The following is a 20,318-nucleotide window of genomic DNA, read 5'->3' on the forward strand; positions in this document are numbered from 1 at the left end:
ACTAAAAAATTGAAATATGGAATGAAGTAAGATTTAATACATCAAGCTATCCAACCGACGGAGACTTGCACAGAACCTTCTTACAAGCTTCTTTACACAATAATAAATGCAGATTTAAATTAATGTACGCCTCATCATTCGAGAAGACTTGAAACTTCCTTTCAATTTACGCACATGTAGGATGAAAGCAAGTTGGATTGTACTATTGATTTGATTTTATTAGTTTTATAAACGTATACACCAAGTTGAATTAATTTTCAGGATGAGATCAAATAATAATACTACTACTACTACTAGTACAATATTTAAATATGCGCTCGCGATTTTGAGGAAGCTCTCGCTCGGGTAACGTTACAAATGGAATCATATGTCCAAGAAAACTCCAAGTCACATGGTGCCAATTTAGCGTTGCAGAGCAATTACTACGACCACTGCAACGTCACTGTTATGCAATAAATTATACAGACCATAACTTTTCAAATTTCTAAGGCTACCAAAGCAGTCAGATAATAAAGTTTCTACTTGCCATCTTCATCTTTGCTGCCGAATCCAAATGGAACTTCCAAACATAGATCACATGCAGCTTTTTAACCTCACCCCCACGTCAGATATATATATATATTCCAAAGGTAAATGAAAAAAGAAAATTATTTTGGAACATGACCGTACGTTGGTTTAATTGATTCATCAGATCGAGAGCGGAAGACAATTAATTAACAACGGAAAAAGAGTGATTTGATTAGATTAATTAATTAGACTTAGATTTCGTTACTGACCATTGTTTTGTTGGTCTGAATCAAAGAGTTCTTGCAATGCGCGATAGCTCCTTGGATTGCACTCTGCAACTCTTCCATTGTAGAAGTGTCTCCGCAATACATACCAGCAGCGGCGGCAGCAGCTCTCTGAGAAAGCACACCAGAATGGTTGGGCGATGATCTCATGGAAGAAGGACAACTCGAAACGCAGCTTCTTCTTCTTCTCGGGTATCTGAGATTCCCCGAGAAAGAGTGAGAAAGTGCAGTCACACTACTGTCTTTTCTCCCTCTCTTATTAGTACCCTCGGTTTGTTTGGTAGATCTCTCCGTCTTGGTTAACAGAGACAAAACCGACGTCGTCGTCGTCGTCGTCGTTGTAGTTGTCGTTGTTGCACCAGCCTCCGCCGTTAACAGTACGCCAGCCTCTCCTCCCGTTCTATGCTGTTGCTGTTGCTGCTTCTGGGAGAGTTTCTCGTAGAGAGGCTTCACCTTCTTGAAATACTTCCTGATAACCTCCCTGGCGGTGACGCTCATTCGCTTGACCGAGGAGTTGTTATTAGAAGAGGCGGCGTTGTCGAGGTCACGGGTTTTGGTGGTGGTGTTTTCCTTGCGGAAAACGGAGGAGAATCTGGAGAAGGAGAAGTACTTGAGGGTTTTCTTGACGTGATCCTGCTTGGAGATGGAGGAAGAAGAAGGGTTGGGGTTGTGGAGGCGTTTGAAGTCGTCGTCCTGATCGGTTACGGAGCTGGGGCGAGAGGAGTCGCAGTCGGGGAAGAGGGCGAGGTCGCTGGTGAAGGAGGAGCTGCTGCCGGTGGAGTCACGTGCGGTGGTGGAGGTGGAGGAGGTGCTGGAGGAGGAGAGGAGGAGAGTGCGGACCATGGAGATGCGTTGGGAGAGGTGAAGAGGCAGAAGCTGGCCCTTGTAGAAGAGCTCATCAGCGGGGCACAGAGCCGTGGAGGATTTGCGTGGCGAGACTGAGATGGTGAACTCGAAGTCTGAGGATGAAGAAGATCTTGAGGAGAATGAGTGAGACGGTGATGATGGAAGCGTGTATGACTTTGATTCCTTCCCCACTCTTCTCCTTCCCATCTCTCTTCTCTCATTCATCTAATACTTTTCCGCCCCCAAACTTATCCATGGACCACAACCCTGCCATTTATAATAAGCTCCGGACTCTAGGGGCATCTGTGTAATTTCTCATTCAGAAAAATTAGGATTAATCGTATCATATAAGACAAAAGTATATTTTTCTATCGTTAAACCTGAGAGAGAGGGAAGGGCCTAGGCGGAGTTTGTGAAACGTTTTTTCGATCCATGTTCGCCCTGTCATGTGTTGGGATTCGAGGTCTCACGTGCTTCGCGCGTTAAACCTGGACGACCAAGCACCATGTTACCTCCATTCTTTTGATCTTCAATAATTATACTAAAATTCTTCAAAAATTTAGACTCTCATGAAATTACTCTTTTTAATGAAACCTCCTCTACTTTTGATTAATTAGTGTACTTTGCCATTCATTTCATTTTCAATGTAAAACCCCATTCCATTTACACTTTCCAAAACATCAAATACTGGTAAAGGATTAAGATTTTGTATCTTTGGTCAGTTTGGTGTTGAACATCTATTTTAAGATAGTTGTGCATGCGAACTGATAACCAAAATCACCCTATATATATAATCACATGGAATAGATCGAGTTGTTATAAGAAGTTGTGTTCCTGGACGATGTTATTACTATTGTTTCTCAATTTTGAAATTAACGGAGGCTAAAGATGTGAATAGTGCTGATTAAAATCCTGGTTGTTATTTTTTTCATGTACGGCGCGGATGGGTAGGCCAATAATAGAACTGGTTTTGAAATCATGGGTGCAGATTTTCGTCAATGATGATTACTGAACAAACAATGAGTTTGGTAGCATTGAGTGGTAATTAAAATTTGCCTTCTCCGGCAGAAACCAGATTGTTGGTTTCTTTTTCTTGGTGTTGGACCCAGTTGCTTGTCAGATAATTTGGATCGAATCTCAATTCAACGGAATGGGGCATATGCATTCACAGCAGGATTCGTGGCATTACTGCAGGTGGGGTGCATGGCTACTATGCTTTGTTTACAAGGTATTGATTCATTATCAAACAGCTGTATATATTATGCTCAACATAATTAAAGTCGTAGCTTCTACCTTCAAAAATGTGTTAATTTTACTAACTAAGTAGTTAATTAGTTAATTTAGGTGATATTGTGTTCCATTTTCTTAAGCAATATCACATGTTCAACTTTTAGTGGAAGAAAAATATGTGATTAAGAAATTAAACTCTACTAAAAATAATTGTTAGGTTTTTTGATAAAAAATTATCATAAATAAAATTTATATATATTTCATATCAATGTCATAATAAAAAATATATTTATATTTTCTTTTTAAAAAATCAACATGTTTAAGTTTGAGCTAAAAATCTTCCCGATAAGTTTCGAAGAGTATAATTAGGTGATGCATGCATTAAGGATTACAACCTTCTTTTATTTTCATTTTACAAAATTAATTTAATATTGCACTGTAAATAATTATGTAAATGTTAGCTCAAAACTTTATGTGCTTTCAACTAATGCACCATTTCCTCCCCCTATTTTTTTTTCACCAATTACCCTCGCAAGTCATCAACTAAACAAAAATTCATCTAAACAATCTCAAGCTTCATTTTATCTCCCTTTGTTATCAATTTGTCATTTTTTCCCTATTTTTAAATCAATTTTTATAAAAATTATCAATAGTGAAAAATAACGTAATTTATATCATAATTTAAATTGTCCATTATAAATCTAGAATATAATTATATAACAATTTTTATTATAAATTTGATAATAACAACTTAAATATTCAAAGATATTTGTTTCTTATGAATTTTAATTATATCAATATAAATATTTACCCGTAAATTGCACAAAATAAATTTGTTTTACTTTAATTTTGAGTTTAAAGTAAAATAATTTATATTTTTTTCTCATGTCATTAAAATTTAATACATTTTTTTAAAAATTTCATACAAAAGCTATATATTTTTCATCTTATAGGTCTAGCGTGTTTTTAAGAATAAAAATATATTTTTTTAACACATAATAGATATTAAATTTATTTTATATAATAAAATATAATCTTTACTTTTTCGAATGAAGGCTTTTTCTTTGTTTTTTTTAAAACGCTTGATTTCAGCATTAATTTTCTAAATTTTTTATTTATATTTTAATAAATTTTTTCAATTCAAATTTTATACTTCAGTTATTAAATTATTTTCCATTATTTTTAATGTTTGACTTTTTGATAAATAAGTTTTTTTAAGTAGGTTATAAAATATTATTTATCCTTAAAATATTTTTGAATACGTTAATTTCTAAATTTTTATCTTTAAAACATTTATTTATTCAATTTTCTTATTATCTTTTTTAAAATATGTTATTTATGTCATTTTATATTTTTCAAATATTTTAACAATTAGTTTATCGAATACTTTTGATTTACTAAGTTGACTTAAAAATTTTGAGCTACTAATTATTTTTTTCAGCTAATCTTGTCAAATATAATCTATATTATTAAAAGTGTTAACATTTTCATTAAATTTAAATCTATTGTTTTAAGCTTGAGATGATATTTATTTTATTTTTATTTGAGGAAGTAAGATTTAAGATTTGTATATAATTTTATTAGTTATATTTTTTATAATTTTAAAAAATTATAATCCATATTTTTTTTTCTTAAATTAAAAGTACCTATACACAACAAATATTCTTCACTTATTTTATCAGTTAAAGTAATTCCAAATCCGATAGTACGAATGAAAGGAGGAGGTGCAATTTAATTGATACGGATTCCTGGTTCAATCCAAAGATGTTAAGTTTGGAATATAGTTCTAACTCGTCAAACTAGTAGTAATTCGTTACTTATGCTATCAGATTTTCCTTAATAAAATAGTACAATCTTTGAATCAATTAAAAACTATGTTAAGATTCTATTGAAAATAAATTACGATAAAAAATTAATACTTTATTTTTTCAATTTTAAAATTTTCCAAATGTTGTAAGGATATTAAAAAATATTTACTACTAATAAATATAATGACTCTATTTCTGCCCATTCATGTTTTTGGATTTGTTAAGCTTAATAATATTTTATATCTTTTTAATTTGAGTTGTGTATTTTTAATTAATTAATTTTTTTCTCTTGAAATCTTGATTTCATATCTTATAAAATTCTTCAAACCTTATTTGAAATCTATTATTTTTTTACATATAAGATTTTAAAATTATTTCATATATCAAATTTATCAACAATTCTTAAATATTTAATTTAAGAATAAGTAAAAAAAATTCTAAACAAATTAAATCTAATTAATTTAAAAAGTGAAAAATAGTAATTAACTAAAAACAAAAAACTAACATTGCATGCCTTCCTGAACTAAATTTGCAGTAGCTTATTTTTTGTTTATTTATTTTTATTTCAGCTGCCATTGTTGTTGATCTTCAAATTTCAAATCTTCGCAACGCAAGGCAAGGCTGTTCTTTCTTCTTTGTTACAACTCTAATTTTCCATTCCAATTGCAATCTCTAAACGTTGATTTTATAATAAATTTGCTCCTCTGCAATCAGGTAAGCCTTTCACCCTATTCTCATTTATCGCTCTGGATTTTTCTCACCTTTTTTTTTTGTCACCGATGTTCCTAAAGATGTGTGTGATGATAATGTTTCCACCATTTAATTCTACAATTTTTGGTCCTCTGTGCCATCTGATGCTATCGTTCCGGAGTTTTATGTTCTGTGATATAAGTTTGGGAAGACAAATTGGATTTTCATGTTTCAAATTACTCCAAATATATCGAAATTCGTTGGTGGCATACTTATGATGAAATCGGAATTTGATTGTAGGGGTGGCTTATTGTAGGATAGAAAAAATGTGAAGATTTATTAAAAAATAAAAAAAAATAGTCGTCATGAATAAACATGTGATTTATTATGTTTTGCAGGAATTATGTCTTTTGGATGGAATTTGCAAGCACCCGGACATGATTTACATGGTGTTTATTGGTCCACCTGTGATGGAAACAACTTCAACAATGGCAACCGGAAACGAAGCAGGATCAGCTATTATCATGGGAATTCTAACATTCATAATAATTACTGGGCAGAACACGGTGTCTATTCTAATGTTTACCACTTTGATTATGGTAATCATTTTCAGTGTGATGCAGACCCGTTATCTTTGAAAAGGAGAAAACATTCATCTCCTATTTGTGAAAACAACCAGAAATACTATCTTCCATCTACTGTCCAAGGCAATATCCCTTCATCTGTTAACTTCCAAGCATCTCCCACAAGATCCAATGTTGATACCTCTGTATCACCTATCTGTAAGCTTGATTGTTCTATATTTGAAGATAAAGAGCTGGTGTTTATGTCAAGGGATGAGATTGATAGATGTTCTCCATCAAGAAAAGATGGTATTGATGTACTTCGTGAGAGACACTTGCGCTACTCTTACTGTGCCTTCCTTCAAAATCTTGGGATGTGGCTCAACTTGTAAGATCACATTGCGGGTGGTGACATTTTGTTATATGAATATTAATGATATTAATATAATAACATTTCTGGCTATGTGCTTATAATTGTTTTATAGTGCCTTCTGCCTTGTACCTGTAAAGTTTGATATGTTCCTTTGCAGGCCTCAAACTACCATTGGGACAGCCATGGTTCTGTGCCACCGGTTTTTTGTTCGACGATCACATGCTTGCCATGACAGATTTGTGAGTCTAATTGTCCTCTAGTGACAAGTACCTGCTTTATTTCTTACTAAATGCTTCACAGTATCAAATAAACAACAATGTTCATAGAATTTATTGTATTTTTGAGAACTGCACAATTTTTTTTATCATGATTCATGAATATACTTTTGGAAGCATGGATAGAACTTTAGAGAAATAGAATAAAACATGGATACAAGACATGACAAATTTTAGATAAGACATGACTCAAATATGGTAGAACATATAAAATTAGTACCATATTAGCATAAGCACATATCTTTAAATAAAAGAAAGATATATGGTTCAAAAGTTAGCATTAGTTAAATACCATCATTTTTCTATTCATTATAGTACTTTCATTTGTATTTATATAAAAATAAAAGTAAAAATTTGCAAACTGTAATCAGGAGTATTCAAAATGTCCACGAAGTATATGATAGGTGAAAATTTTGAAATGCCCATACTTCCTAATAGATAGATGCGTTCTATTGTTTACCTATTTTATTTATACAAATTATGCAGTGGTGGCATGTGGTATTTCTTATTTGTTTTTCTTAAGATGCTTCTCTATAGTCAACCTGCGATTTAATTAATTTTGATCATGCTCTGCCACAGTTGATTGCTACTGCTGCCCTTTTTCTTGTTGGAAAGTCAGAGGAAACACCGTGTCCTTTGAATAATGTGTTGCAAGCATCCAGTGAAATCTTACATGAACAAGATTTTACTTTGCTGTCCTATCTGCTTCCTGTTGTGAGTATACTTCAAACTATGCACATTTTCTTACTTCTTTTGGTAACATATTGCTGGTAGGACTTAGGAGACAAAACAAAAAAGTACCAAATAGTATAATCTTTAGCAATTTTGTATGTGGATATGATTACTGCCACTGGTCTGTGATAAACTCTTAGATGTATATTGTCATTTAAGTAGCATGTTAGCTCAAATTAATTGACATTTCTCTTGGAGGGTTCTCAAATAATCTTCAATGTTAAAGAATCTCTTGGACAGATTCTCCCTTAGAATAGGATTCTTGTAAGTTTAATTTTCACTTATATTGACTCAATTTATTTTTCAGGGTTGGTTTGAAAAGTATCATGATCGAGTGCTTGAGGCAGAGCTGTTGTTGCTTACTACTCTAAATTTTGAACTCAATGTGGAGCATCCTTATACATCTCTTACATCTGTCCTTAACAAATTAGACCCATCAAAGACTGTTTTGGTGAATCTGGCATTAAACTTGATCAGCAAAGGGTGAGTTTTCTTATTTGTTGGATCTTATACATTCTGCAATTGCAGCACTTTTTTTGCTTGCCGATTCATTTTGTGGAACAAATTTGTTCTGATAATGATGACCATCTGACCCAAGCCCACAATCAAATTTGATATTGATGGGTTATCTGATTATTCTTTCTTGGAAAGGATAATTCAAATTCTCCTTCCATATTTTAATGCTTTGTAATGTGTAATGATGCTTAAACTTACAATTTGCACCTGCAATATGAACAGTGATAGAGGATTTAGTGAGTTAATCTGTAGTGCCGAATAAGATGCATTCATCACAAGCATTCCGATTCGCATATTAGCAAGGCTGTCCAGATCAAAATGTAGAGCAGAAGATGTTGCATTGGCATTAGCTTTGAAAGATTCAATTGTTTGCAACGTGCAGCACCCCATGTATGCTTTCTGATTTTAATTACATGGTTTTATGGAGTTTATAGCCCCCACAACATATTTGGGCCTGGAAATCTGAAAAATTCTCTAGACGAGTATAAGAAAATGCTATATTTTCGTACTATATCTGCAATTGTCCAGAGATTCTTGAATAGTATTCTTCCTGAGTAGCAGCTTTTGTTTTTGGTAAGGGAAAATTAGTAAATTTGTGTTTTCCACTTGGAAACAATGCCAATTTTGTACGTCTTAGCTTATATTACTTATTTCAATAGCTGACATGATCTCAAACATTGTGAGAACATATATTAAGTTTTACGAGAATCTTTTGTTTTGTTGCCTCAGATAGTTGAGAGATGCTGTTAAGTTTTACAAGATCTCAAACATAATATTAAATTTTACAAGAATCTATTTGCATATCTTTGAATTCATGTTGAGAGATGCTGTTAGAACACAGTAGTGATGTGTCTTGTGTGGTCTTATAAAGGTGAAAAATGTTGACTTGCAGGCTTCAGAGCTCTCTATGGCTTCAGTATAAACCACATCATATTGCTGCTGGAGCTGCATATCTTGCTTCAATGTTTCTCAAGATTGATCTTACTGCTTATCACAATATCTGGCAAGAGTTTGAGGCAACACCATCCATTCTTCGAGGTACTCTTCACCCACTCCTCCCTTCCTTCCCTTTCTCCCCTTTCCCTTGTTAAGCAACAAGTGTTGAATTTATACTATTTTGATTTCTAAAATGGTTGGTTCATCAGTGATGGATAAGTGGAGTGTGGTTGATTTTTGAGAGAAGAAAATTAGCAATTTCGTCATTATATTGCAACAGTTGCTCATTTTTTATAGAGCAATGTCTGATATCAATCTCTTTTTTAATTTACTATTTCTCTTAATTTTTTGGTTTAGTATACTCATTTGCATAGCGAAGAGCCTCTGGACAATGGGGTACGAAGTTTTTATACTCATTTGAAACTTGAAATCTAGTCTTAGTTTTAAGTAATGTTGTTATAAAAATATTGGTCTGTAGCTTGTCAAAAGAGTTGTCTTGAAAATGTGACTGGACTTGCATATTTTAGAGTAATGCTGTGCAAGCAGAAATAAATTGCCAAAATTATGACAGAAATTTCCCAGATTTGACTGTGGTTGTTGGATGGAATAAAGTGCTAGGCCTGGGACCCTTACTCATCCAAATGTTTACACTCAAATCAAGTCATTTTGTAAAAAATTCTGGGAAAAAAGTTATGGTTGTGCTAGGCTTATTAGTATTAATACTGATTATCACTTTTATGCAGATATCTCGCAGCAATTAATGGAGCTCGTTTAAATGTATAAAGAATGTGATGTGATCATAGTGACTTCTGGATTCAATGTACATAGTATATTTGGCGCTGTATTCTGTTTTAAAAAATGCCTAAGGCAACCATTACACAGAGAATTCTGTGCTGTTTATGTTCTAGTTTGATATATAATTCGGACTACATGCTGAGGGGTTGTGACCTATAGTTCAGTGTTTCAAGTCCATAAGTGTGTGCTCAAATCTCAATCTTGTGTTATCCTTTGTATTCATTTAGTTGATGCCTTCTGATCTCATGTTAAGTATATACCGACAACGTGGCCAAGTTTAGTGGAGCATTTGCATTTGCAATTATGCGTACCGCAATCGTTATATTTGGAAGTACAAAAAGCTATCGGGTTCTGAAATTAAATTTTAAACCTGTCTGGAATCATTCATAGTTGAACCGATGAATCTGCAATTTATGGATCCAATGATTTTAACCTTTTCCAATTATATTTATGACTATAAATTTACCGTTTGATTTTAATGGGATTAAAAGTTAAAACAAGTGAATTTTCCGTTTTAGATGTGTTATATACGTGAAGCGTGTCCAATTCAAGTATGAAACAAGTCAGTGCCTAATAATGTTAATGTGCTGCAATTTTAAATCAGTAATACAAATACAGAATTGAATACATTTTAATATATATATATAGCATAAGTAAATTGCTTACAAGTATAATTAGTTATATGATCAAAATATATTAAAGTAATAATAAAAACTATAATAAAATGCAGGTATACACTATTTTAATATTATCTTAAGTTATTTCTTAGTTTTATTAATAAGCACTTCTTTCAAAAATAAATAAATTAATTAATTAATAAGCACTACGTTCCTGCAGCATTTGACACTTTAGTTTGTGCTAAAATCAATTTTCCTGAGATGTTGATTTTGGTGAATTTTAATATGAATAAGAGAAATGATTATTTATTTGTTAGAAATGTTAAAAGAAGGAATTTAAACCTCTGACTTTTCATTTCTTCTTTTTGTCTTTTTATCATTCTCCAACTACTAGCGTCACGTTAATCTTATATTTTCTATCAATGGACTTGAGATAGAATAGGTACTATATGTTAAATTTTTAACTTGGTTATGAACCATAAATGTTTTTCAGTGTGTTTGACTGAGATGATAAAAATAAAAATAAAAATATTTAAATTAAAACAAAATATGTAATACTTAAAATTTACCCTATTTCTTTCGTGGCTCTACTCCTCTACCAAACACACTATATTATTAGTAGTACTGGTATAACATTTTTTGGTTGTGAACAACGAATGTGCACCAACATAAAAACGGTGGCGTTTATATCTATTTTAAATTTCGCGACAGCAAACCCGATCAGTCACATCTATCAACCTAAGTAATGAACTCTTAATTGATTAATCGAATGGAATTAATAAAAAAATGATTAACTTGTTGTCAACAGAAAGTGGACCTGAATTACTTACCCAAGGCAGAAGTCCGCGATGAGCGTGATACCTCAGGATACCAAAACCCCGTTTGTTTGTGTTCACAGGAAACTCCGTATTGGAAAATTGTTCTGTGCTTTTTGTTTGCTTGCCCCTCTAATACACATACACAGTGAGGACAAGAACGAACCAACGCAACGCACAGCACACACCATTTAAAGGGAAAACAACGGAACAACAGTGAAGGAAGAGAGTGGTGTACGACACTGCTGCTTCGCACTCGATCCGTTACCCCTGCCCGAACATAGCAGAACCAAACGACGCCCAGGTTTCGGAATTGTGTTCTAGGTTTTTGAGTTTCGATTCCGATCGACCGACGATGCTGGCCAATCATTTCCAAAACGGCATCGAAACGGCGAGGCTCGTTTGGTCGCGGATTCCTAATTCGGAAGAATCGCAGCTCCTCGACGACGCCGTTGGCATCCTTAAGAAGAACGACGGAGGCGGTGTCGAGAGCCTTGACTATGAAGTCATTGAGAATTTTGCTTATCGTGAGGAACAGGTTTTAACTATTATTCTGATTCATTGATTTTTCTTAATTGTTATGCTTCTTCAGTTACGAAATGATATTGTGCTGTGCTTTGAGATTTGTAGGCGCAGAGAGGGAAGCTGTATGTGAGCTATTTGCTGGTGGTGAAATGGTTCTTTGCCTTGCTCATTGGCATTTGTACGTTCTTCAATTTGATCCAGTTTTGCAAGTGTTGTTTCTTTGCCAACGTGCTTTTTGGTTTCACTCTTTGCGGTGCTTTAGTTAGTTTTTCTGAATAGCGAACTATATTTTCATGCATTAGCTAGTGTCTTTAATATGCAGGCAAGTATTAGGGGAAGTAGTATAAATTTGTTATTCATTTAGGTTAAAAAATAAGATGTCAACTCAAAGCTCGAGTTTGAACTTGTTTTAAAGCTCAACTGAGTGGTGACATTTTACAGCAGTAATATTTGGGTGAAAATGTCTGATGCAAGAGGTCCTAGAATTCTTTTACAGACAATTATTTAAATTATGACTTAAATATGTTTAAAGTCCCTGATAAATAATCGAATTTTGTTCTGGGTCCCTAAGAATTTTTTTTATTATTTCGAGTCCTTAATATATTAAAACTTTTTTTTTGATTACTTGTTGTCAGTTAAGTGATGACGTGACACTGTTGCAACCATTGATAATGTTGGAAAAATCAATTTGTAAGGTGACACGTCATCACTTAAGTGACAGCAGGACTCAAAACAAAAGTTTCAATATATGGGGAACTCAAAACAATGGAAATATTTATTAGGGACCCATAACAAAATTTGGTTATTTATCATGGACCTTAAACATATTTAAGCCTTAAATTGTTTCCTTTACTACAGGCTACTGCAACTGTTTATTTTAGCACACGTATAAGACTAAGTTTACATGACCAAGAATTTGGTGATTTTTGGTGTTAAATTTTCCTATTTTACCAAGGACACCTTCAATCTGGTTCACACCTTGCATTTATCTTTTATACTATCCTCATACAACTTTCAGAAATTTGTATTTTATGCATATTTTTTTTTATTGGTTGCAGGTACAGGACTTGCTGCTGTTGTCATCAATATTGCTGTTGAAAATTTTGCTGGCTGGAAGTTCTCAGTGACATTTAATATAATTCAGAAATCATATATTGCTGGATTTGTCGTATATGTCCTGATCAACTTGGCTTTGGTGTTTTCCTCTGTATATATTATCACACAATTTGCACCAGCAGCTGCTGGATCTGGTATTCCTGAAATCAAGGGTTACTTAAATGGTGAGATAATCTCTTTCGAGGTTTTTGGATTTGTGTTGAATGTCAATCCTGGAAAATTTCTAGTAGACTGAGAGTGCTGATTCTCATTTATGTTCAGGAGTTGATATTCATGGCATCCTTCTTTTCAGAACTTTAATTGGAAAGGTGTGATGGATTATTTTGTTTCCCTTCTCTTTCGATGCCACATGGGTTGTGTGTGTGGGGGGGGGGGGGGTGTCTTTTTATAAATGCTTATCTGTTCTTATGTGCTACAGATATTTGGAAGCATTGGTTCAGTGGGTGGAGGCCTTGCTCTGGGTAAAGAAGGTCCTCTTGTCCATACTGGTGCTTGTATTGCTTCTTTGCTTGGACAAGTAGGTACTTACTATTCAATATAAGCTAGTAAATTAAATATAGTCTATTCAGAGAGTAGATGCATGAGACCTTACAAGTATCTCTTTCTTAATACTCTATTTAACCTAAATAATTAAATGAGACTACAAAGTTATATCAATACCACCTGAAGTGTTTATTATATTATCTCTTTCTCAATACTCTATTTAACCTAAATAATTAAATGAGACTATAAAGTTATATCAATACCACCTGAAGTGTTTATTATATTTTAATCAACCATTTGGCTGATCTATGTTTTGTACTCAGCATCTGCACAGATTACCAAAATAATCCTCAGTGCATTACCATAGCCTTGGCTATTCCTTTCTCTTCTAAAATGATGAACATATCAGGGTGGGTTGACTTCAGCCAGAAATTAGTGATTGGACTAGCCCGACAAGGCTAGCCCAATTCCAGCTTGAAAGTAGTGAACAGGTTGGCCTGATTCTAGTCCTAATTTAATGAGGGCTTGCTGATTTGTGTCTAAACTGTCTGAAAACATATAGGAAGAAGTCTGATTCTCCATGGCTATGTATCTGTAATTTGAGAAGCATTTTAATTATGCATCATACTTTTTTCATAGCCAATTTAATGTGTTTATATTATACAGGTGGTGTACTGAGTTCTGTATTGTTTACTCTTCTATGTTACAAATATCCATTTTTTGATAAGGTGGTAACAACATTTATCATCCTAAAGGGCTTCTTTCTGAACTTGGGCTTTTTGTGTGATTTTTGTTGTGTGTATGTATGCATATTTATGCAAGCAAGAACTGAAATAATCTTTGATGTCATGCCTTGAGCAGGGTGGATCTACTAAATATCATCTAAATTCAAGGTGGTTTCAAGTATTCAAAAGTGACCGGGATCGTCGTGATCTTGTAAACCACTTTGTTCCTTTTAATCTACTATTTTTTACCTGATTATAGCAAAGAATGTACTTTTGTGTATAGTATTCCATAATTCCCCACCCCCACCTTTGCCAAAATGGCAATGATCTCCAGTTCAGCGATTCAGCTCCAACCCTAAATGTAGAAGAAGAAAATGCTCATTTATAATTTCATTGGTGTCTTAAAAGGTAACCTGTGGATGTGCAGCTGGAGTTGCTGCAGCATTTAGAGCTCCAGTTGGTGGTGTATTGTTTGCTTTGGAAGAGGTTACATCTTGGTAAGGATTTTTATTTCTTGATCAAATATTCTGTTTGCTTAGAAGCATGTGCAGTAAAGATAGTGGTGTCTGTTCTACTGGTATTTGTTTATTGCTTTTGTACTTAAAATTTGTTCCCTGTGCTCTTGAAGGTGGAGGAGTCAACTCATGTGGCGTGTCTTCTTCACCTCGGCTGTTGTGGCTGTTGTGGTCCGAGCTGCAATGGGGTGGTGTAAGAGTGGAAAATGTGGACACTTTGGGTCCGGTGGATTCATAATATGGGATATATCAGAGTTAAGATCTAAGCTATTACCTTTTTCACTGTCAGTTGAATATTCAGATATTTGTTTTCTTCTTTCCTCTTCTTGACTGATTTTATTTTTAGTGGTCAAGAGGATTATTCCTTTGCAGAGTTATTTCCAATGGCTATTATTGGGGTTATTGGAGGCCTACTAGGTAGGAACTTTTGCCCTTATTTTGTACTTAAATTATACCATGAATTTTACTTGGCCATAGTTCATTTGTTAATATAGTATCAATAATTTGCAGGCTCTTTATTCAACCAGCTTACACTTTATATTACCACTTGGCGTCGAAATCATCTTCACAAGAAAGGGAGCAGGGTCAAGGTATGCTGTTAATTTTGATCTGATTGTTATCTTATCTACTTCTGTAAAATACAGAAAAATCAAGAGGGGTGGTCAATACTCAAAAATATTTTTCTTTTTCTGCCTCCAGTACATTTTCTTCTCTCATCTATTTATTTATCACTCATTTCCCCCTTGCACTGCAGATTATTGAAGCATGCCTTGTATCCATTTTAACATCAGCCATTTCATTTGGCTTGCCACTTCTAAGAAAATGTAGTCCTTGCCCTGATTCTGATCTTGCATCTGGTATTGAATGCCCACGACCTCCTGGAATGTATGGGAATTATGTAAATGTAAGAGCATTCATTTTATATTGTTTCTTTGATGTGCTTTATCTTCATATTTTTTTGTTTTCAATTTTTTTTTGTACTGAATTTCAATTATCTTTATGCTAGTCTTTGTTTTATATACTACTCAATGACAGTTCAAAGTGGGAGGGAATGAAGGATGAAGTCACCACTAAAGAACTTTGCTTTTGTTTCTTATTGTGATACATGTCTCATGTAGTCTTCTTTTGATAAAACAACAAACTTTATTAGATAAAAAAAATTACAGTCCTTAAAAGAAAAGTTAAAAAAACAGTTAGCTCAAAGATGCTCAAACCAAAGAAAAAAAAAGTATCTCTATATGCTTGTCAGAGGAGACTCCCTTGAAAATAAAAGAGCATGAAACCAGAGGGCATCTAATGCCTGTTTCCAAAGCTTTTGCTCCTCTTCCTTCTGTTGCAATAGTTGATATTCTTTTGAATTTAACTTCTTTTTAATGATATTTGAGATGACACTTTTGGTTTTAATTACTTTTGGAGATTGATTCTATTGTATTTATGTGCGTTTTGCAGTTTTTTTGTAGCAAAGACAAGGAATACAATGATCTCGCAACTATTTTCTTCAACACACAGGTTTTGAATGAACATGATTTTTTTAATTTTCTTTTCTTATTACATTACATTAATTTAGGACTCTTTTGTTTCAGGATGATGCCATAAGGAATTTATTCAGTGCAAAAACAATAAATGAGTACAGTTCCCAAAGTTTATTAACCTTTTTGGTATGCTTTCTTGCTTACTGTCACTGATTTAGATTTGGCGTGCATCAGACGTCAGTTCTCTGATATTTTCTGTGTCATAATTATGGAAAACTTTGGACTTTGGTATGTGCTAGTATGTAGTATCTGTACGGTAGGCATGGATGTAAGTTTTTATTAAGAATACAGTGGGGAACAGATGATAGAAACCAACAACAGAAAGTAATTAAAGATATTTAGGATGGGGTATGCTGTTTCCGATAGGGTGAAAAATACACTTTCTTTTGATTATGATTCACCAAAATAGAATCCCCCCTCAATGGAGGCCCTGGTCATCAAAGTTACTACAGGAATTCCAGTTGATTTATATTCATGTTCCCATATTGGAGAGTTGACACTTGGCACTTTTGATGCTTTACATGTTTATATTGTGATTATTATCTCTATTTTCTTGCAGGTTATGTTTTATGCATTAGCAGTGATCACGTTTGGTACTGCTGTGCCAGCTGGTCAATTTGTTCCTGGTATAATGATAGGATCAACATATGGGCGTCTTGTTGGCATGTTTGTCGTAAAGTATTACAGAAGGCTCAACATTGAAGAGGGAACGTGAGTTTGTTAGTTGCTTTTCTTCAAAATCATGGTTAAGAAGATATGATTTTCTTTCTTATTATACATATAGGTTGGTTTTATAGTTAGAAGACATCTATTTTATCAATTGATCAATCTTCTATCCCTTTTTCTTGGTGATAGATATGATACATGCTCCCCTACTACTTGTTCTTCTTGATTTATTCTTCCATCATGGGTCCTATGACACGGGCATACAACTTTTGCTATTGGAGCCTCTAGAGTCCAGAATGATTTTGTGTAGTTGTATTCCCTATTTTCCTAGAAATTTACGCATGATATTTTTCTATCTTCAGGTATGCTTTGCTGGGAGCTGCATCTTTTCTTGGAGGCTCAATGCGGATGACAGTATCTCTCTGTGTCATTATGGTTGAAATCTCAAATAACTTAAAATTTTTACCTCTTATTATGCTTGTTCTTCTTATATCGAAGGTATGTATATCAAAACTGTCTTCTACAAAGATAAGTCACTAAAAAATGCACTAAGCTTTTCCCTTACAGGCTGTTGGTGATGCTTTTAACGAAGGTATCTATGAGGAGCAAGCTCAATTGAGGGGCATTCCATTACTGGAATCAAGGCCTAAATATGAGATGCGGAATATGACAGCAAAGGAAGCCTGTGGGAGTGGAAGGGTAAAAATAATTCTAAAATTATTTAAGAAATTTCATACTCATCTAATGGTACAAGGGGGAGAGAGGAGGAGCTTAAAAACAAAGGCCTGATTGAATATATAGGCATTAAATTATGATAGTGGATACATACCTAAAATCAGTGGGTGACTAGGTGTCCTAGATCATTATGCCTGGTTTCAAAGTGAAGTTTGAAACGATAAACTTAATGAGGTGCTGCTGTTGCCTATAATGGTTAACATTCATGAAAAATGAGACTGCCACTTCTAAACTATTATTCACATGCTTTATACTGTAGTTATTCCTTTGGCCACTGATTGTATGTGTAAATCTGTCTATTGAAGGTGGTCTCTTTCCCTCGTGTTGTTAAGGTTTCTGACGTAGTTTCCATTCTGCGGAGCAACAAACACAATGGTTTTCCAGTATGTATAACTTTTGTACTAATCTTGACTTGAGCATTATTCCTTGCATTTTCTAAGTTGTATTTCACAATTTACTATGCAAGGTGATTGATCACACAAGAAGTGGAGAACCACTTGTTATTGGATTAGTGCTTCGTAGGTGAGAAATGAGCATAATAAATGTTATATACTTCAATATCATTTTGGTAACTTGAGGGCTTGAGGCTATGCTTGCATCACTTGAAAACACAAGCTTCTATAACCTTTTCTTCTATGCAGTCATTTATTGGTAATTCTGCAGTCAAAGGTTGATTTCCAGCATAGCCCTTTACCCTCTGATCCAAGAGGTGGGGGCAGATCAATTAGGTAAGGTTTCTTGAGATTTGACAGTTTGGCATTTTACATCTGTATTCTGTATTTTTATAACCCCTTAACTTCCAGGCATGATTCTGGTGAATTTGCAAAGCCTGTTTCTAGTAAAGGAATATGTATTGATGATATACATCTAAGTTCAGATGACTTAGAAATGTACATTGATCTTGCTCCATTTTTGAATCCCTCACCATATATTGTACCAGAAGATATGTCTTTGACAAAGGTGTGCCCTTTAAAATCCTCTAAACAATTTTTTTCATTTCTATTCTCCATTTTTGTTGTCAGATGATCATGATGCCTTACTGATCACAGGTATACAATCTTTTCCGTCAACTTGGTCTTAGGCATTTATTTGTTGTTCCTCGCCCATCATGTGTGGTTGGTTTGATAACAAGAAAAGATTTGTTGATTGAGGTAATCTTAGTAACTATCGAGATTTTTGGCGTGTTGGAGTTGAACCTGCAAAAGTGTTTTGTTCCTTATTGTACTTTTTAATTGGACAGGACAAAGAAAATGTGAATACGTTAGAGCTTCAGTCAACTAGTGTAAGGTCTCTGTTGCTTTACTCACTTTACATCCTATTCGATTTTTTTCAAATTCTAAATTTGAATATTTTATGTCAGGCATAATTGTTTAGATTCTAAACCTGTTTCTCTTTATAGTGGATTGCCGCTGTGCCTATAATAAAACTTGGTTCTATTTTGGTGAAACTTTGCAAATTTCGATCTGATATTTACTGTCAGCAATGTTATTGCTATTTATTTGTTAAGGTTTGCAGGCATGTCTATGTTATTTATTGTTTTGAATAATGCACTAGTGCACAAAATAGGGAGGTTATCCTTGTACTTGATTATCTTTATGAAAGATGTCATTGACCATGTGTGCACAACTTGCAGAAAGTGTATGCATTTATGGACATCTTTGTCAGATTATCTCTTCAAAAGAAACATGATTTTTCAATTATTGACAACTTCTAATCAAGGTGTACTTTTTAGTAGAGTTTACACTTATTCATATTTAAATTTGCTGAGTTTTTGGGTTGAGTTTAATAAATGGAAGAGTATACAAGTGACCTGTCCAAATCAAAAGAGGAATTTTATGTTTTTGGATACATATATAGTTTGATGCTGTGTGCAAAGTCATTTTTAGCTTCTAGTGAGACTGTGAGCAGCTTATACAAGGTTTGTCGGATTTTAGTTCCATTAAAGATAATGAGACGTGAAACCTCTATGCATTTCCATATTTTGTTGTCTTTTCTGCAGTAAAATCTTTGCATTTGATTTTATGCTAAGTTGTCTTAATGATTTTCTCATCACAGAATTCCGCAACAGAATAAAAGATTGATGACAAGAAATATAGATGTGGAGCGCCCTTTGCTAAACGGACTGCTTCAAAATCAGATACCTGACTAACACTGCATGTAGCATACTCAAAGTCCTTCCCGCTTCCAATTTTCCTTGAAGATCATTCTTTATTATTTCTTGTATCCATGTTCAAATAGGTTAGATAAACCAATCTTAGGGAATGGGGTTGTAGACAGAACGCCCTAGAATTTTGTATATTAGCCACTAGGAAAAGAGAGGAAGACTTCATTATAATGATAGTTGAATTCAGTGTAATCTATTAAAGATCTGAATCTTCATTCCGTTTTTTTGTTCGAGGTCATTGCTTTTAGTTTGGAATATTATATTATAAAATTCATTCAAAGCATCAAATATCATATTTTATAAGATAATTATTACAAAAATTAAAGAATGTTCATGTTCCAAGTCTATTTGAGTTTAGTTTGGTTTTTAAAATGTTTCTGAATCAATTTTTACCAAATCAACCAACTAATTGTATTGGTTCGGTTTATATTGGCAAATTAAAGTAAAAGTATGGATTATTATTTTCTTTAATGTTTTTATGTTAATCTCAAATTTAAATTGTTATCAATTGTAAGATAAAATATTATTCCCATACTCAATTATAATTTGAGAAAAGTAATAAAATCAATTTTACAATTACTTTCATTAACTAAAAAAAATATTACTTTCATTAATATTTAGTTTTTCTTAAATCATTATTTTTAATTCTGGCTTAGAATTGATCAATTTTAACTTGTTTAAACCAATTAATCGTCAATGATAATTAATCATACTGTGGTTAAATTGGTGGACTTATGGAATAATTGGGTTTAGAAAATATGATATGAAATATTCTTCGGTTAAACTTCTAATCTAATTAATCATTAATCACTATCTCTGTGTTTTATACTTTTCCTAATTTAAATCCTACATGATCAATTAAGAATTGAA

At 33.4% G+C, this 20,318-nt stretch overlaps 3 protein-coding genes across 8 annotated transcripts; 2 read left to right on the forward strand and 1 right to left on the reverse strand.

Moving 5' to 3' along the window:
- Positions 1 to 323: 323 nt before the first annotated feature.
- On the reverse strand, positions 324 to 2,198 carry LOC100800782 (probable membrane-associated kinase regulator 1). The gene has a single exon (XM_003538591.5). It carries the CDS (start codon positions 1,860 to 1,862, stop codon positions 759 to 761), a length of 1,104 nt encoding a protein of 367 aa, XP_003538639.1. The 5' UTR covers positions 1,863 to 2,198; the 3' UTR covers positions 324 to 758.
- On the forward strand, positions 2,080 to 9,810 carry LOC100782957 (cyclin-T1-3). 4 transcript variants are annotated; one of them, XR_416607.4, is made up of 8 exons: positions 2,080 to 2,865; positions 5,245 to 5,290; positions 5,764 to 6,316; positions 6,459 to 6,540; positions 7,156 to 7,290; positions 7,616 to 7,791; positions 8,047 to 8,214; positions 8,717 to 8,852. XR_416607.4 is itself a non-coding variant. In XM_006590333.4 (8 exons), the coding sequence occupies exons 1-8, from the start codon at positions 2,788 to 2,790 to the stop codon at positions 9,533 to 9,535; spliced, it is 1,248 nt and encodes a 415-aa protein (XP_006590396.1). In that variant the 5' UTR covers positions 2,080 to 2,787; the 3' UTR covers positions 9,536 to 9,810. The 4 variants fall into 4 exon arrangements, 3 of the variants coding, with proteins under 3 accessions (XP_006590396.1, XP_040862444.1, XP_003539224.1); XM_006590333.4 differs by lacking the exon at positions 8,047 to 8,214 and adding an exon at positions 9,504 to 9,810 and having other exon boundaries at positions 8,717 to 8,862; XM_041006510.1 differs by lacking the exon at positions 8,047 to 8,214 and adding an exon at positions 9,504 to 9,810 and having other exon boundaries at positions 2,849 to 2,865; positions 5,245 to 5,389; positions 8,717 to 8,862.
- Positions 9,811 to 10,962: 1,152 nt separating this feature from the next.
- LOC100800439 (chloride channel protein CLC-d) lies at positions 10,963 to 19,663 on the forward strand. Of its 3 annotated transcripts, XM_041006511.1 has the most exons (24): positions 10,963 to 11,525; positions 11,618 to 11,690; positions 12,571 to 12,792; positions 12,890 to 12,936; positions 13,047 to 13,149; positions 13,778 to 13,839; positions 13,973 to 14,047; positions 14,245 to 14,333; positions 14,465 to 14,605; positions 14,698 to 14,768; positions 14,862 to 14,941; positions 15,106 to 15,255; positions 15,801 to 15,860; positions 15,935 to 16,009; positions 16,443 to 16,594; positions 16,912 to 17,047; positions 17,117 to 17,248; positions 17,590 to 17,667; positions 17,751 to 17,806; positions 17,926 to 18,012; positions 18,088 to 18,244; positions 18,334 to 18,435; positions 18,525 to 18,571; positions 19,340 to 19,663. In XM_041006511.1, the coding sequence occupies exons 1-24, from the start codon at positions 11,343 to 11,345 to the stop codon at positions 19,431 to 19,433; spliced, it is 2,472 nt and encodes an 823-aa protein (XP_040862445.1). In that variant the 5' UTR covers positions 10,963 to 11,342; the 3' UTR covers positions 19,434 to 19,663. The 3 variants fall into 3 exon arrangements, with proteins under 3 accessions (XP_040862445.1, XP_006590397.1, XP_003539246.1); XM_006590334.3 differs by lacking the exon at positions 13,778 to 13,839 and having other exon boundaries at positions 10,964 to 11,525; positions 13,047 to 13,145; XM_003539198.5 differs by lacking the exon at positions 13,778 to 13,839 and having other exon boundaries at positions 10,964 to 11,525; positions 13,047 to 13,145; positions 18,525 to 18,566.
- The last annotated feature ends 655 nt before the right edge of the window (positions 19,664 to 20,318 follow it).

This window comes from Glycine max, chromosome 11 (assembly GCF_000004515.6).
Source record: "Glycine max cultivar Williams 82 chromosome 11, Glycine_max_v4.0, whole genome shotgun sequence".
NCBI lineage: Eukaryota > Viridiplantae > Streptophyta > Magnoliopsida > Fabales > Fabaceae > Glycine > Glycine max.